The 16,593-nt window shown below is 37.9% G+C and overlaps 1 protein-coding gene across 1 annotated transcript; it reads right to left on the bottom strand.

The window, feature by feature from the left end:
* Positions 1-532: 532 nt before the first annotated feature.
* On the bottom strand, positions 533-13,104 carry LOC127632134 (solute carrier family 25 member 35). Its single transcript, XM_052110674.1, has 5 exons — positions 12,564-13,104; positions 9,762-9,827; positions 9,349-9,501; positions 1,402-1,536; positions 533-1,248 (listed from the first exon to the last, which is right to left on the bottom strand). The coding sequence occupies exons 1-5, from the start codon at positions 12,933-12,935 to the stop codon at positions 1,078-1,080; spliced, it is 897 nt and encodes a 298-aa protein (XP_051966634.1). The 5' UTR covers positions 12,936-13,104; the 3' UTR covers positions 533-1,077.
* Positions 13,105-16,593: the final 3,489 nt, after the last annotated feature.

Below are 16,593 nucleotides of genomic sequence, written 5' to 3' on the forward strand. Positions count from 1 at the left end.
CTAAAAGGCATATATAGGCAGCATAAAAGTAATCCACATGCTTCCAGTTAATCAATTAATATCTTCTGAAGAAAATCGAGAGGTTTGTGTAAGAAACAAATCGATAATTAAAATGTTTTTTAACTTTAAATTGTTGCTTCTGCCCGCCGCTGTATTTCTGTTTGAAATGTCCTAATTCTCTCTTGACATTTGTTACTCTGTTGTATACAAAGCGCACGCTTCCGACTTCTCGCGTGAATGCGCCATTGCGCTTGCGTCACACGACAGGTCCGTAATGGGTCGACTGGTAGCAGGAAGCGTTTTTTAAAAGTGAATACAATTTGAATTATCTATTTATTTTTTACACAAACCTACCAATTTGCTTCAGAATACATTCATTGATCGACTGGAATCGTGTGGATTACTTTTATGCTGCCTAAATATGACTATTAGACTGTCAAACAGACAGCACACTGATGGCACCCATTCACTTTCATTGTATGGACAAAAAGAGCTGAAATGTGCTTATAAAAATCCTCATTTTGGTTCCGCTGAAGAAGGAAAGACAAACATCTGGGATGGCTTAAAGGTGAGAAAATCATGAGAGAATGACAATTTTTGGGTGAACTAATCTTTTAACGAGTTATTGGCCAAATTAAAACCATCGGCAGTGATAAACATGAAAATAAGGTAAAATGTTTGTTAAAATCAGTATCAGCCAAAATAATAATAATAATTTATAGGTGCACCTACTTAAAACGTTTACCTTATTCTTTTCCTGCCTTGTAAGCACTTGCATGTCCTTCAGTAAATGTCTAAACCAAGTTCTTACAGTATTACTTATCAGTCTCTTCTTAAGGCTGTCTGTAAAACTTAGATCTTTTGGGTGTCATTCAAGTTCTAGCTGATCAGATAAGGTATTCCACCTTTTAAAAAACTTTGTCTAGAGCTTAATAAAATATAAAACATTAATATCTAAACTATTGGATAAGGCTCTAACCTTAAATAACAATCTTAATATGACTTTAACCAGCAGATCATGCTGATAGAGATAATGCTTTGCTGACTGGCATGCCCACATCAGGCTGTCGTGAGACGCTAGCTGTAGTTGTGGTATAAAGTGCGCAGCTCGTTCCAGAAGAGCAGGGAAAGGATGGTATGAGGACCGAGCCGGAAGTATGAGGCTCCGAGACCTTTATATAGACCAGTCATACCTTCCTTCTTCAGTGTCTTAGAGAAACAATCCGCAAAACCTCTGTACAATACACCCTGCAGTAAAAAAGGACAAACAGTGAGTATAAATACCTTTCTGACGGTTTTATAATATAACTTTATCTACAGTCTGCATGAGAATGCTTAATGGCGCTGTATGGCTAAAGCAAAGCTCTTAACTATGATTGCTGAATGTTGTAGAAATTTCACCTTGCCAAGATGGTCTACAGGCTGGTTGTAAAGGCGTGTGCTGACCACATCAAACGGTGTCATAGCTAATACAACCACTACACTGCTGATCATACCAGCACTCAGAGCTATTAACCAACTGCCCTCAGAGAATACCTACAGATACAGGGGGGAAAAAAGAGAAATATGTTAACTACAAATAAGCATTAATAAGCAGTATTACTTTCCCCTCTTCCCTGAGAATATATTTGTACATTTCAGTTCAACTTTATTGAGAGTACTTTCTTCTACAGTTAAAAGGGATAGTTCTCCCAAAAGTGAAAATTCTCTCATCATCTACCAACCCTCTTGTCGCTTGTCTTCTGTTATCTGACAGTTCTGGTGCTGAAATATGTCTGTGCTTCTCGAATTTGAACCACTGTCCCAGTGGCAGAAGCTGGAAGTGATGTTGACAATGTCCACATGGTGGCGCCAAAAGAGAGTTGTATATTTATTTGCAAATTATGTAATAAAGTCAACAGGAATGCATGCTTTATTAACTCTACTCCCTATCCCAAACCTAAATCTAACCGTTAGTAGTATGAAAATGTAATTTAAAGGCCTTTTAACACCAAATTTGTGACGATAATGTGAAAAAGCCCCCACATTCTAAACGGGACTGACAAAGAAAACAGGAGAAAACATAAATTAGAAGGCTTTTAAATTCTCAGATCACAACACTTACAAAAATTAACCATGGATTTACTGTAGTAACACCAACTGTATTAACTGTGGTATTTGTGGCAGAAAAAGTCACTAAATTTATTAAGACTGCTGTTTTCATAACAAAAATGCAATGTAGTGAGGAGACATGCATGGTTTTACCTGTGTTTACTATGAACTTATTACAATTATAATTGTTAAAAAATATGGATATTATGGTAGAGCTATGGTAAATTTTATAATCATAATTATGATGGACCAAGCTATAAGTTTAAAATCTGTTTTCTAATGCTCTCTGATTGTAGGAAAATGTAAGTTGTTTTATTTCAATTTCAAGAGATGACTGTAGTTAAATCAGTAGCAGCCTGATGAAAGGAATTTGTAAAGGTGAACTTAGTCACCCTGTCAAAATATTTCAACTTCTAAATAATTATGCTATACAATGCTATACTGTCATATGTGCATCTTATTGCATAAAATATGCAATATTATTGGTAGTTGCATGGGTACGCTACCAAAGCAGGTGCTGGTGCCACATTCCAAACATAAACCTAACCATCAGTAGCGGGAAAATATAATTTATCGTGTGATTGTGTTGAAGGTGAAGTACAAGAAAGGGGAATAAATTATGATAACATTTTAATTTTTGGATGAACTATCCCATTAAATTTGCATATTTATTATACTGAAACATACATTACTCATTACTCAGCTAACAGCCTACAATAATATTTGAGTTTCCTTGATTGAAAAACAGATTAATTTAATAATTTACAGTGATTCAAATAGTCACATTATAGCTCAAATATCCTTGGGCCAATGCAAGACTCTTCCTATGCAATCATTATACTATATTTTTCATATTTATGCATTTGGTAGACACTTTTATCCAAAGCCACTTGCAGTGCATTCAAGGTTTTCATTTTATCAGTTTGTGTTCCCTGGGAATTGAACCTATGCTCTTGGCGTTGCTTGTGACTTGCTCAACCAGATGAGTTACAGAAACCCCTAGTTTTTTGCAGTAAAATTTGTATATATGCAAACATCACACAATGTTCTCTGAATTGTTGATACAACTGTATTATCAGGGCTGTTAATTGCTGATTTGTAATAAAAATGTAATAGATCTTCAGATCTAAGTTCACTCTTAAACCCCACCAATAATTTTATATATTAATACATAGTATAGAAAAACCTTCACAGTTTCTTGTGATTTGTGAGTACAACACCAATATCATCCATTCATTTGTTGGTCTTTGGCACAACAATGACATGACACCTTAAAAATCCTAAAGATCAATCTTCACAGTGCAATGTTTCTGTGCATAAGTGAACATGGAAATGGATATTTCTCGTTTTCACAAAGAATTATATATGGCGTCTGACCTGAATAAGGTCTATAGTTGGTGAAAAGCAGAAAATTAACTCAGACTGTCTGGTGTTTTACAGTTGAAGTCAGAAGTTTACATACACTTAGGTTGAACAATTTTTTTTAACCACTCCACAGATTTAATATGAACAAACTATAGTTTTTACAAGTTGTTTAGGATATCTACTTTGTGCATGACGAGTCATTTCACTTTTAATTGACTATATCACAATTCCAGTTGGTCAGAAGATTACATATACCAAGTTAACTGTGCCTTTAAGCAGCTTGGAAAATTCCAGATAATGATTTCAAGCCTTTAGACAATTATCTTCTGATAGAAGGTGTTCTGAATTGGAGGTGTAGCTGTGGGTGTATTTTAAGGCCTAACTTCAAACTCAGTGCCTTTTTGTATGACATCATTGGAAAATCAAAAGAAAAAAAAAATTTGTGGACTTCCACAAGTCTGTTTCATCCTTGGGAACAATTTCCAAAAGCCTAAAGGTACCACGTTCATCTGTACAAACAATAGTTTGCAAGTATAAACACCATGGGACCACACAGCCATCTTACCACTCAGGAAGGAGACGCATTCTGTCTCCTAGAGATGAACGCAGTTTGGCACGAAAAGTGCAAATCAATCCCAGAACAACAGCAAAGGTCTGAGTGAAGATGCTGGAGGAAACAGGTAGGCAAGTATCTATATCCACAGTAAAACGAGTCCTATATCAACATAACCTGAATGGCTGCTCAGCAAGGAAGAAGCCACTGTTCAAAAACCACCATAAAAAAGCCAGACTACAGTTTACAAGTGCACATGGGGACAAAGATCTTTGGAGACATGTCCTCTGGTGTATTGAAACAAAAATGTAACCGTTTGGCCATAATGACCTTCGTTATGTTTGAAGGAAAAAGGGTGAGGCTTGCAAGCCAAAGAACACCATCCCAACCCTGAAGCATGGGGGAGGCAGCCTCATGTTGTGGGGGTGCTTTGCTACAGGAGGAACTGGTGCACTTCACAAAATAGATGTCATCATGAGGAAAGAACATTTTGTGGACATATTGAAGCAACATCTCAAGACATCAGCCAGGAAGTTAAAGTTCGGTCGCAAATGTGTCTTCCAAATGGACAATGACCCCAAGCATACCTCCAAAGTTGTGGCAAAATGGCTTAAGGACAACAGACGTCAAGGTATTGGAGTGGCCATCACAAAGCTCTGATCTCAATCTGATGGGCAGAGCTGAAAAAGCGTGTGCGAGCAAGGAAGCCTACAAACATGAATCAGTTACACCAGTTCTGTCTGGAGGAATGGGACAAAATTCCAGCAACTTATTGTGAGAAGCTTGTGAAGGCTACCCAAAATATTTGACACAAGTTAAACAATTTAAAAGTAATGCTACCAAATACTGACAAAGTGTAAGTAAACTTCTGAAATAAGCTGAAATAAATAATTCTCTCTACTATTATTCTGACATTTCACATTCTTAAAATAAAGTAGTGATCCTAACTGACCTAAGACAGGGAATCTTTTCAACAATTAAATGTCAGGAGTTGTGCAAAACTGAGTTTAAACTTATTTAGCTAAGGTGTATGTAAAACTATTTAACAAATTAAACTTAAGCTTCAGACTGAAATGTAAATTTTTTTTAATTAAATGTATTTTTAATAAGTATATTGTGACGAGGAGGAAGAGGTCCTGACTTGGCCGTGAGGGCGCAAGGCAGGCACTGAGTTACCTAATCAGCCGAGGGGGATAAAGATGAGCCTGGGGCACCGGTTTGAGATAGAGAGAGAGAGAGAGAGAGAGAGAGAGAGAGAGAGAGAGAGAGAAAGAGAGAGAAAGAGACATCCAGCCACAGTGTGTGTGCGTCTATGTGTTTCATGTTATGTTTAATTTCTTTTATGTCATTTAAGTTATGTTTACTCTTCCGACAGTTCCCGCCTCCTCCTTGCCCATCCTGAACCCATTACACTGGTGCCGAAACCCAGGAAGGAGGAGGAATGTGCTGTCATTGAGTCCTCGCCGCTGCCGTCCACCAGGTAAGGAGCCACTGCCTACTGCCAGGGGACGGAGGAGTCACTGCAGGGAGTCGGAGGAACTGCTGCCATCCGCCAGGAAGGGGAGGAGCCATTCCTTCCGCCAGGGGCTGGAGGACTCACTGCCGTTTGCCAGGGGAGGGTTGGCTGTCGTCCGCCAGAGGGCAGAGGAGTGGCTGAAGACCAGGAGATGGTGTCCGGGGACTGGCAAGTGAGTTTTTCTCTCTCTTTCTCTCTCTCTCTCTCTCCTCTCTCTCCCCCTCGCTCTTTCCCTCTCCTTCCCCTAGTCTCTCCCAAGGCTCCAGAGAGGAGAAGGCCGGCCGGAAGGGCAACACCTCCTCTCCAGGAAGTGAGAGGAAGGGAGTAAGTCATGCTGGAGGTTTCATCAGCCTGAATCGGGTGGTGGAGGAGTGTGATGAGGAGGAGGTCGTGGCCAGGTCGTGAGGGGGCGTGGCCAGGCCTGAGTCACCTAATTAGCCAGCAGGGGAATAAAGACGAGCCGGGGGTGCCAGTTCAAGAGAGAGACACACGAGGCCACTGTGTGTGTGCATCTATGTGTTTTATGATATGTTTCAGTTCTTTTATGTCATAAAAGTTATGTTGACTCTTTTGCCGGTTCCCACCTCCTCCTTGCCCATCCTGAACCCATTAAATATATACTCTGAAATAATTGGTGCTTTAATAGTGTAGAAAGCAAATATGACAAATCTTGTAAAATCCTGTAAAGTTAGTTTCCTACTTCCTTGTATATTCCCTGTGATTTATATAGAACTGACACTAAAATAAATCCTTTTGTAACACTGTGCTTCGCAATACTGGACCGCATGAGGAAAGAGGGGTGTTAAAATACAGTACATCCACATCTAAGTCACAACACAACAAACATTGCTACTTGTTAATGCTTGTCAGTGCTTGGCAGTAATTATTTATTTGTTCATTTTAAATAAAAATATTTTATTCATTCAGTTAATTTAGTTTATAAACACCACTTATTACCAGTACAACATATCACAATAGCATCTTTAACTACACATTCTCACAGTAAAAATTCTTGGTTCATTCATGACAAAATTGATGTGCAATTGTAGTGTGCTCCCTTAAAACACACTTGGCTTTCCAACTAAAGTGAATAGCTGGGTCCTTAAACAAAAGTCCATATGACTCATGTGCTATGTTCCATGTCTAAAGTCCCACAACAGATTTATGTGAGGAACTGACCGAAATTGCAAATGGGTAATTCTGAATAAATGTTTGCTTTCCAATGTACAAAATACTGAATGCGATTGGGTGTTGACTGCTGAAGACCAAAGCTACAGGTAGAGAGCATCTGTGTATGTTTTGATAGTTTGCTTTTCATTTTGAAAAGAAATGAGCAGAAACAAGGAAATTAAATAAAATTAGAGAATTAGAGAATTTATCTGAAAATGAATATTAATAGTAATACAAGAATGTCATTATTACTACTTATTCAAAGCGTGGTACATTTTAGTTTCTGTACTTGTAAAACACTAAACAATTAAGTCAAGAATGTTTGAAGGTGAATTTAATTTGGTCAATGCTAAGGGTTAGTCTCAGGCCGCAGGAAATGACAACAGACCATTCACAGCAAGCATGATGTAAATTGCAGCATAAATTGCAAGAGCTGTCAGACAATCCATTCTGATTGGCCAACAGATTTTAAAAGTGATTATATGAATGAGCTACTGCTTTGTTGTATGTCATGCCACATTAAAAACTAAAAATAAGTTACAAAATTAAAATAAAAAAAACATTCGGGGTGCCTCCAAAAGGAATTGCCTAAAGCCTCTCAATGTCTACAACCGGCCCTGAATCACTGATTGCTGTGTAGGTAAACAGAAGCATAATAAAGTAGGGTGACCAGAGTTTATTAAAATAATATGTAAGATGCAATTATTCAATTTATATGATTTGTTGGAACATATATTTGTTTATTTGTACCATGGTGAAATCTGAGCCTTGTTTATACATTTATTTATTTGCATAATGTAAATATCTGCATATTAATGTCTGGTGCTGAAGTAAATAATTTAGAAAAAAAACAAGGACTTCTACACAGTCGAGGATTTTTAAAATCAGAAATGTAATTGACACATAAATTTTTTTTAATAAAAATTCAAATAATCTTATCTAGTCTTACAGTATATTAATTTCTAGCACAGACATATCTGCCTTGTAAAAGTCAAAGCTCAGTTTTCAGCTTTTCTAATGTTAGATAAAAACAAATCCTGGGAATTTGGCTCCAGTACATTCATGACTTTGCATAGGATAGTGGGAATATATTAATATGTATTAAGAAAAGAAAAGAAAATTGTTAAATTGATAAAAGTGTTAATTAATGTTGTTTTTAACATTGTTAGAGTGGTATTCATTGCTAGATCAGGTGCTGTTTGTTTACTGTCTTGAACGCGGGTCGCTTAAACGTGTGTTTGGTGTGTGTGCACTATATTTGTGTTGACTTGTACCATAGTATTCGCTGATAGATTTGTCCTGTAATATTCATTGCTAGATTTGTTTTGACCTGTCACATAGTATTCACTGCTAGATTTGTTTACATTTATGCATTTGGCAGACGCAGACTTAGAGTGCAGTTATTACAGGGACAATCCCCCCGGAACAACCTGGAGTTAAGTGCCTTGCTCAAGGGCACAATGGTGGTGGCCGTGGGGTTAGAACCTGCAACCTTCCGATTAATAGCCCTGTGCTTTAGCCACTACGCCGCCACCACCACTCCACTGCTAGATTTAGAATAGACTTGTCCCGTAGGATTTGCTGTTAGACTTCGGGTTGGTTATCCAGTGTGTGTAAAACTATCGTCGTTTTAGTGTCTGCAAACAGTGCTTCACTTGTTTTAGAGTATAATTTATTGCTAAAGTGCAGCATAATTTATTTGTGCTAAAAATTTTACATTTGTGAATGGCAATTGATGTTAAAGTTCACTTTTTTGTGCTTCAGTTCTTAAACACAGTTTTCCCTTGACACACCCAAAGCCTTGTTTCTGGCTATGGCTTTCCAATGATCCAAATATATCAATACAAGTTATTAAAGGTTCCATACTCTCGGATAAACTGTGAAAATGAGAGAAAGGTACATTTAAATTGCACCTTTAGAGTGGTTCAAAGTCCTCTTTAATTTACGAAGTTTTTACTTTACCACTTAGATGCTTTTTGGGACACACGCCAAAGAGATAAAACATTTGTAAAAGCCAGGGCATTCCACATAATGGTCTGCGCTTCACTACAACATAAATGCATCTGCTCCGCGCGATCCAACAGATCGTGCTGTGCGCAGCTTCGCCACACCTTTTGATATAGGTTTTGATAGCTGACAACTAAATAAAACTGGCTGTGTGTATAAGACGTAGGATAGGAGTAGTGCAGATGTGAGGGACTTCAATAGGCTGTTTCTAAAACAGACAACTAATATTTCTCTGGCATACTTAGGTTGCAGAACCTATGCCTACGCAAAAGAATGTTAGCACGAAGCTCTGTCACGAAGCTCTGACCCTTCCCTAATTAGTATGGTTTGTGTCACAGGCATTCCTTAGTCCAGCTGCTTAATGAGAGAGAGATAATATGTAGTTCCATTAAAGGTTGAGCAGCGGTGGATAATTATACTGTTGGACAGCATTTCCAGGTGCTATCTAGTGCGCTTTTTTTTTTTAAAAGAGTATGTCATGACCCCTATAAAAGTGTAACTACAGATGTTATTAAATGCAGGTTCCTTAAATGTAGGTACAATGTAACAACACATATGTACATAATAAGTACATTGTTGCAAGTACAAATGCTTAAGTACATAGTAGTTGAAGACACCAATTTAAAGTGGGTTCTCTTATGCTTACCTGTGTGTCAGTGATCAGCTCTTTAGAGGCAGAGAAAGTGGAGAGTTGAGCAGCTGACCCCACGCTGACTCTTGGGACTGCTGCACTTGCCCCTCTCCACAAACCCAGAATGCCATGCTGTCTGTGGATGGCCAAAAGTGCATGTATCATTCCCTAACAATAAAAAGAAAAACCAATCAAAAGAGTCATACAACATAAACAATCACTATGTTTACATCATAACAGTGCTGTCTTATATTCAGACCGGTTTATGTCACCATGGATGCACAAATCTGCCTTTGAAAACAGAATATAACAACTCAAAGTTCAACAACATCAGCAGAAAGGAAGATGAAACTACTAACTTCACATTCAAAGAAACTAATTAAAATCTGTCATGTGTAGTCATGTGAAGATTTTGAACATTAACTCACCCGATGCTTATACTGGTGTCCCACTGCAATTGAGGAAGTGGATTGACTCTGTAAATGTGTCTTTACCTGAGGTAAAGAAAAGAGATGGTAAACAGATGGTACACTTGCTAAACTAAAACAATCAGACACTCAATGCCATGGATAACAGTGATTTTACCACAAGTATTTGGTGTTGGCATGACACAAAGAGAAGAATACCCTCTTAAAAAAATTGTTTACCCAAGGAAAGAAAATGTTGTCATCATAAACAAACCCTAATGTGGCAACAGTATCTTTCTTCCCTGAACACATAGGGAGATGTTTGACAATGTCCGAACTGGAATTTTCCTTGTGACGAATGGTCAATTATACTGGCAACCTTCAAAAAAAGGGCAAAAAAGCACCATACTGTATTATAAGTCATCAGACTCTATCTATATCATAGTTTTGTTTAAGGAAAAGACCAAAGTATATGCCTTTATTCACTGATGATCTCCTCCTTTTGGCAGTATAAATATCCATCCACTTTCAATGAATGAAAAACTGAAGCTTGGAAATTCTGCCTCAAATTTTGTACGTCACGAAGGAAATTAAATAATATGGGGCTGGAATGACACTGTGTGAATGACATTTTTGGGGGAACTATTTCTAGTAAATCCAGCCTGTTTCGATTAATTTTTCCCTCTTAAAATTGAATATGAGCAGCTAATTAGCGAATGACACCTGTTATTTAAGGTAAAGTTACTCAACGTCTCTAAATTAGGCTAATTTGAACAGTATTAAAGTGCACTTTATAATAGCAAGAGTTTATGTTTTCGTGTCATACATTTTAAAAACACATAATAGAAAACTACATTTAGTGTGCAATAGAGACAGCAATATTCGCAGGGCCATAGCCGGAACATATGTAATAGGAAACACTATTATCTTAACTGTATCGGTAACCTAGTGATATTTTTCAAAGCAGTAACCACACCAAAACATCTTAAATAAACCCACTGCTATTTAATCTATTGAAGTCGAGACTGTTCAGTTTAAAAAGCTGCCATTTTTAAATTCCATAAAACGTTTATTTTACGTACCATAATGTACGTTCCATTAAAAACAACGTTTTCCTGTTTGATTAAGTCTCCATACAATGCTTATTGATATTTATTGAAGTTAATCAAGCAAGAATAAATACGTGTTTGTTTTTCCATCGGCATGGAAGCTATGTAGAGTCCCGTCCCACTAACAGTTAAGGTTATGATTTGAGTAGTGTTAAAGAAACTGACCAGAGTTAAAGAAAACTGCACGTAAAAAATCAAGGTGCAGTAATCGTATACAGTAAGCAATCGATTAAGCGAGCTATATACGATTGAAAATGAATGATGATATTTATAATTTAATTGATTTTCCACGCATGCCTGACAAGCAATTTTGGTAGGTGAAAATATGTAACCTGAGAAGGCACTACCAATTAATGGCCACCCCTGTTGACGGCCCTGTATTTGGACAGAATCCTGATTAAAAATAAATCGAGAGTCCACTCCAAAAAACTCTAAATCGAACACCCTTAATTTTAGATATCAACAAATTGGAGAGTATTAAAAGATACATAAAAAGGCTTTTTTTTTTTACTAGTTACAATCAGATATCAGTAATTAGCATTGCCACTAGTGAAAACCAAATTAATGATCTCCAAAATTAGCATTTTTACTAGTTGTAATTCAATTGTTGATATCAGGAAAGGACATTTGCACTAGTAACAATGTAATTATTGATATAACAAATGTACCGTTTATACTAGTCAGAAGTGCATTGCTGATAATTGGAATTTCAACTTGTAAGAATTACATTTTAGATATCCATAATTATGTTTTGAACAGAACTGAATGACAGATCATTGTTCAATTCTAGTAGTAAAAATGCAATTACAGATATCAAGAATGACCGTTTTACTAGCTGTAATAAAAAAAAATTATATCAAGAATGTGTATCTCATTTTCATATAAGTCTTTACTAGTGCAAATATAATTACTGATATAAAAATTAACATTTACAATAATAGTAATTATATGAAAACACGCTGTGTGATCGTGAGGAAGGATTACATCAAGATGTAGACTGGAATGCAGGTGCTGAATTTCATATGAATAAAATAGTATACTCCTCTCTCGTTGTTGCTGACGTGCCAGTGATTAACCCTTTATTTTAAATCCAAACCCTTAAGATTTTCTTTCTTCCATGATTGGAAAAGGGATTCAAGAATTTATGTAAAAAGTTTAAATGAAAGTGAATAGTGACTTTGTTTAATCTACCTAACATCTCCTTTTGTACTCCATACAATTATTAACTGTGAAAGGTTTATAAACATGTTTATGCTATTAGTTTTTCATGATAAACACTGTTTATTTTTTAGAAAGATTATCTACATTAGCCTAACCACAGTAATGGTCTGACCTGTGCTTACGGCCTTATTACAAATGACACTGTTAAAAAAATTGAAAACTTTCCTAAAATACTAAGTGGCTAGTGACTTTGGAATACCACTAGCCACCAGTGAGCCATAAAGTTAATGCCAAGCACTGATTTTCTCTAGTGAAAATGTAATTGTTTATATCAACAATTCATATTCTGCGCATGAATAGAAGTCAGTTCGGCATGCCATAGTCCTGCACGTGATTTCATGTCGGAACTAAGGGCTTGCCATATATCATTTGTTCAGTTGCCCTTTTCAAATCTGCGTACGCCCTTTTATGTTCACCCCCAAACCAGTTGTCATTCAACAAGTGCCTAATACTTCGGTAACAAGTCAGAAATACACTCAGTTCAGTTATTCACCAGGTAAATCGGGCTTCCCATGACAGCACCCACGACACCGGCAACGGCCCCGGCCAGAGTGCTCTTCGCAGCGGATACCCTTCCGTCCGTGTGAATGTATCCCAAGGACTCGATGATGGCGTAAGAGCCCAGCCGGACCCCATTCATGCACAACTGATACACCAGCCCGGGTACCAAACCTTTCTGTAGACCAGTCAGTCCATCTATTTTACCTATCGTGTAAAAGGCGTGAAATACATTCCTATAATAAATTTGATAGGTCCCTCGGCTCTTCAGCTCTCCTTGCAATTGCATCCGAGTTTTCACAACCTCCAACGGGTTAGTGAATATGCAAGCGCCGCACGCAGCCACGCCGCCGAGAACGAAATCCATGATTAAATCGCCCGGGGTACAAATGATGATGGGCACGTTACCGGGGGGATTTTGGGCTGACTTTGGATGGTATTCTCAAGCGATGGACAAAACGAATAAATCAAAATGTTAAAATAACTGACTGAGTCCCATTTTTAAGTTTCATGTAAAGCAAGTGTTAGACACGGACCTTCTGTAATCCTCCTCCAAGTCATTGTCAGATTGCGTCCATCAGGGCGCGTCCATTGATGACGCCGGCCTCTTAACCAATCACAATACAGACCCCAACCTTTCTAACGCAACCTCTGATTGGACAGTTGTAAACACAACGTCAAATGCCACCTCCGCGCGATGGACGCGTACGTTAGAAATGATCTATACAAAACAAGGACTATGTTGATTGTAGGCCTTTTTTATATAAATTTAATAAACACACAGTTTAGACTCGCTGAACATGTTTTCCCACTAAATGTGGAAAGTTAAAGTTTATAAGCCTGGTGCGGTAGCCAGCTTGTATTTTGGATTCACTCGTTCTTCATTACCATTTCCCACATTTTAGAATGATACTAAAGTCATCTAAACAATGTAATAACAAAAATGGGATTACCAGTTTATCCATTTAAAATAGTTTTGTTAAGAAATACACACTTGTCTAAAAACTAATCTCCAGCATTTTATAAAATGTCTTGAAAGGGCTTTAAGATTTGTGAGAAACACATTCAGCCAAGTGTGTCCAGTACAGAGGAATCTTCTTTTTGTTTACCATTATCATTGTTTAATGGAAAGCATTAGAGTTTAAACGACAACAGCAATAGTAGGCTATTTGTGACAGAAGATGCTCTTCAGCTTTTAGCACACCCTTTTCTTTTGTCCCTCCTCGACTTTCTGTGACCTTCTCAGATTTTGCCAGCCCACTCTCAGAGTAAAAGGAACCTCTGTGTACTAAGATGGAACAAACACTTGTCATGCTAGTAAACTTCATGGGTGAAGGGGGGGTAAATCAAGTAAATTATAAGTAATTCCTACATTGAGTTAGTTTCAGCATAAACTTAAATACATTTAGTCAGTTCAGACATTCCCTTGCTTATAAGTAAATATTATTTATGATTGTTTGTTATCTACACATTGCATCATCATGTTTTAATCCTGAAGTACAAAAACATAAATTATATATTCTTTGCTAATTTGATTATATATCACTGGTAAATTAAATAAGATAATTTTACTTAACTTTGCAAAGCTGGTGATACCAGTTGAATATTTAATGAGCTTACATGATTGCACTGTATGAAGCCCTGTAGCTCAAGACTGGTTGCACACTGAAGCTAAGGTCTCCCATCCTGGTCAGTGCCTGGATGGGAGACCTCCTGGGAAAACTAAAGTTACTGCTGGAAGTGGTATCAGGGAGGCCAGCAAGGGGTTCTCACCCTGCAGTCTGTGTGGGTCCTAATGCCCCAGTATAGTGATGTGGACACTATGCTGTAAAAAGGCTCTGTCCTTTGGATGAGATGTTAAAGGTTCTGACTCTTTGTGGTCATTAAAAACTGCACTTCTTGTAAAAGAGTAGAGGTGTAACCCTGGTGTCCTGGTCAAATTTCCCTCACTGGCCTCCTAATAATCCCCATCCATTAATTGGCTGCATAACTCTACTCTCTCCTCTCCACCAGCAGGAGAGTGTTCTGGTGCACTATGGCTGCTGTTGCATCATCCAGGTGAATGCTGCACACTGGTCGTGGTCGTTCAGGAGAGTCTCCTTTTCACTGTATAAAGTGCTTTGAGTGTAGTGTAAAAAAAAAAAGTGCAATAAAAATGTAACATTAATTAATTCCAGATTATTTACACTGTTTTTATTTTTATTTTGTTTTAATGTTTGGCTCAAAATGAATCATTCATGATCAAAAAATTACCTGTTGCTAGTTACCGTCATTGTGTTTTGTGCACCAAGTGTTCCTGGTCCGATGAGTTCGTTTTCTTTTACATCACATGGATGGCCATGTACGTGTGTGCCAGTTACCAGGATGCACCTTGGGAAGATGACGAGCCAGTGGAGGGAGTGTGATGCTCTGGGCAATGCTCTACTGGGAAACCCTGGGTCTGACCATTCACGTGGAAGTCAATTTGACTCGTGCCACCTACAGTACCTAAACATTGATGCAGACCAGGTACACCCCTTCATGGCAATGGTATTCCTTGATGGCAGTGGTCTCTTTCAGCAGGATAATGCGGCCTGCCACACTGCACACATTGTTCAGGAATGGTTTGAGGAACTTAATGAAGCATTCAAGGTGTTGGCCTGGCCTCCGAATTCCCCAGATCTCAATTAGATGGAGCATCTGTAGGATGTGCTGGACCAACAAGTCCAATCCGTGGTGGCTCCACCTTGCAATGTACAGGACTTGAAGGATATGCGGCTAATGTCTTGGTGCCAGATACCACAGGACTCCTTCAGGGGTCTTGTTGAGTCCATGCCTTGGTGGGTAGGCACAGTTATGGCAACACACAGAAGACCAACAGCATATTAGGGAGGTGGCCATAATGTTTTGGCTCTAAATCAGGGTTGTAACCATTCAATTTTCTCAATGGTTTGGTTTAAATTTTTCAAAAAGCCTTTTTTTTTTTTTTACCATATTCATTGCAATATAGAAAACAGATATGATAAATTCTGCTGCCACTCTCAACTAATACATAGCCTAAACATTTGATGATATATTTTTGATGATGAAATCATAATGTAAAATAAAACAAAAGTAGGGCCAATTTGAAGTTCATTATTGGTAATCAACATTATGCCACAAATCCTGTCGATTGAGCTTAACTTGTATTAAACCCTGGACAATTTTTTAATAAAGAAGTCGCTTCTGATATAACAAAAGTGACTTAACAAAAGTGTGAAAACACATCTATATTTAGTTTAATCTATTCCTATGTATTTATTTAATGCACCTCTAGAATATCAGAAATCAATATCAAACATGCTCCACATCTGACTCACACTTGACTCATGTTCTACTCATGACACCTAGTGGTTGTCTTATTGGTTAAGGCTCTGGTCTGCTACCACAAAGACAAAAGAGGTTTGCTGCTTAACTGGTGTATGTTTACGGCAAATTAATTTAGATGAAAAGTGTGTCCGAAATTGTATTTTATCAGGTATATACAGTGAGGAAAAAAAGTATTTGAACACCCTGCTATTTTGCAAGTTCTCCCACTTAGAAATCATGGAGGGGTCTGAAATTGTCATCGTAGGTGCATGTCCACTGTGAGAGACATAATCTAAAAAAAAAATCCAGAAATCACAATGTATGATTTTTTTAACTATTTATTTGTATGATACAGCTGCAAATAAGTATTTGAACACCTGAGAAAATCAGTGTTAATATTTGGTACAGTAGCCTTTGTTTGCAATTACAGAGGTCAAACGTTTCCTGTAGTTTTTCACCAGGTTTGCACACACTGCAGGAGGGATTTTGGCCCACTCCCCACACAGATCTTCTCTAGATCAGTCAGGTTTCTGGGCTGTCGCTGAGAAACACGGAGTTTGAGCTCCCTCCAAAGATTCTCTATTGGGTTTAGGTCTGGAGACTGGCTAGGCCACGCCAGAACCTTGATATGCTTCTTACAGAGCCACTCCTTGGTTATCCTGGCTGTGTGCTTCGGGTCATTGTCATGTTGGAAGACC

Source organism: Xyrauchen texanus, chromosome 3 (assembly GCF_025860055.1).
Source record: "Xyrauchen texanus isolate HMW12.3.18 chromosome 3, RBS_HiC_50CHRs, whole genome shotgun sequence".
NCBI classification, from domain to species: Eukaryota; Metazoa; Chordata; class Actinopteri; order Cypriniformes; family Catostomidae; genus Xyrauchen; species Xyrauchen texanus.

What these genes read in the sequence shown, in the direction of transcription:
- LOC127632134 (XM_052110674.1), bottom strand. Translation starts at nt 12,935, where the DNA reads ATGGATTTCGTTCTCGGCGGCGTGGCTGCGTGCGGCGCTTGCATATTC. An exon ending in TGGGAAGCCCGATTTACCTG is followed by an intron (nt 9,828 to 12,563) that starts GTGAATAACTGA and finishes TCTTTACCTCAG; the next exon opens with GTAAAGACACATTTACAGAG. An exon ending in GACACCAGTATAAGCATCGG is followed by an intron (nt 9,502 to 9,761) that starts GTGAGTTAATGT and finishes TTTTATTGTTAG; the next exon opens with GGAATGATACATGCACTTTT.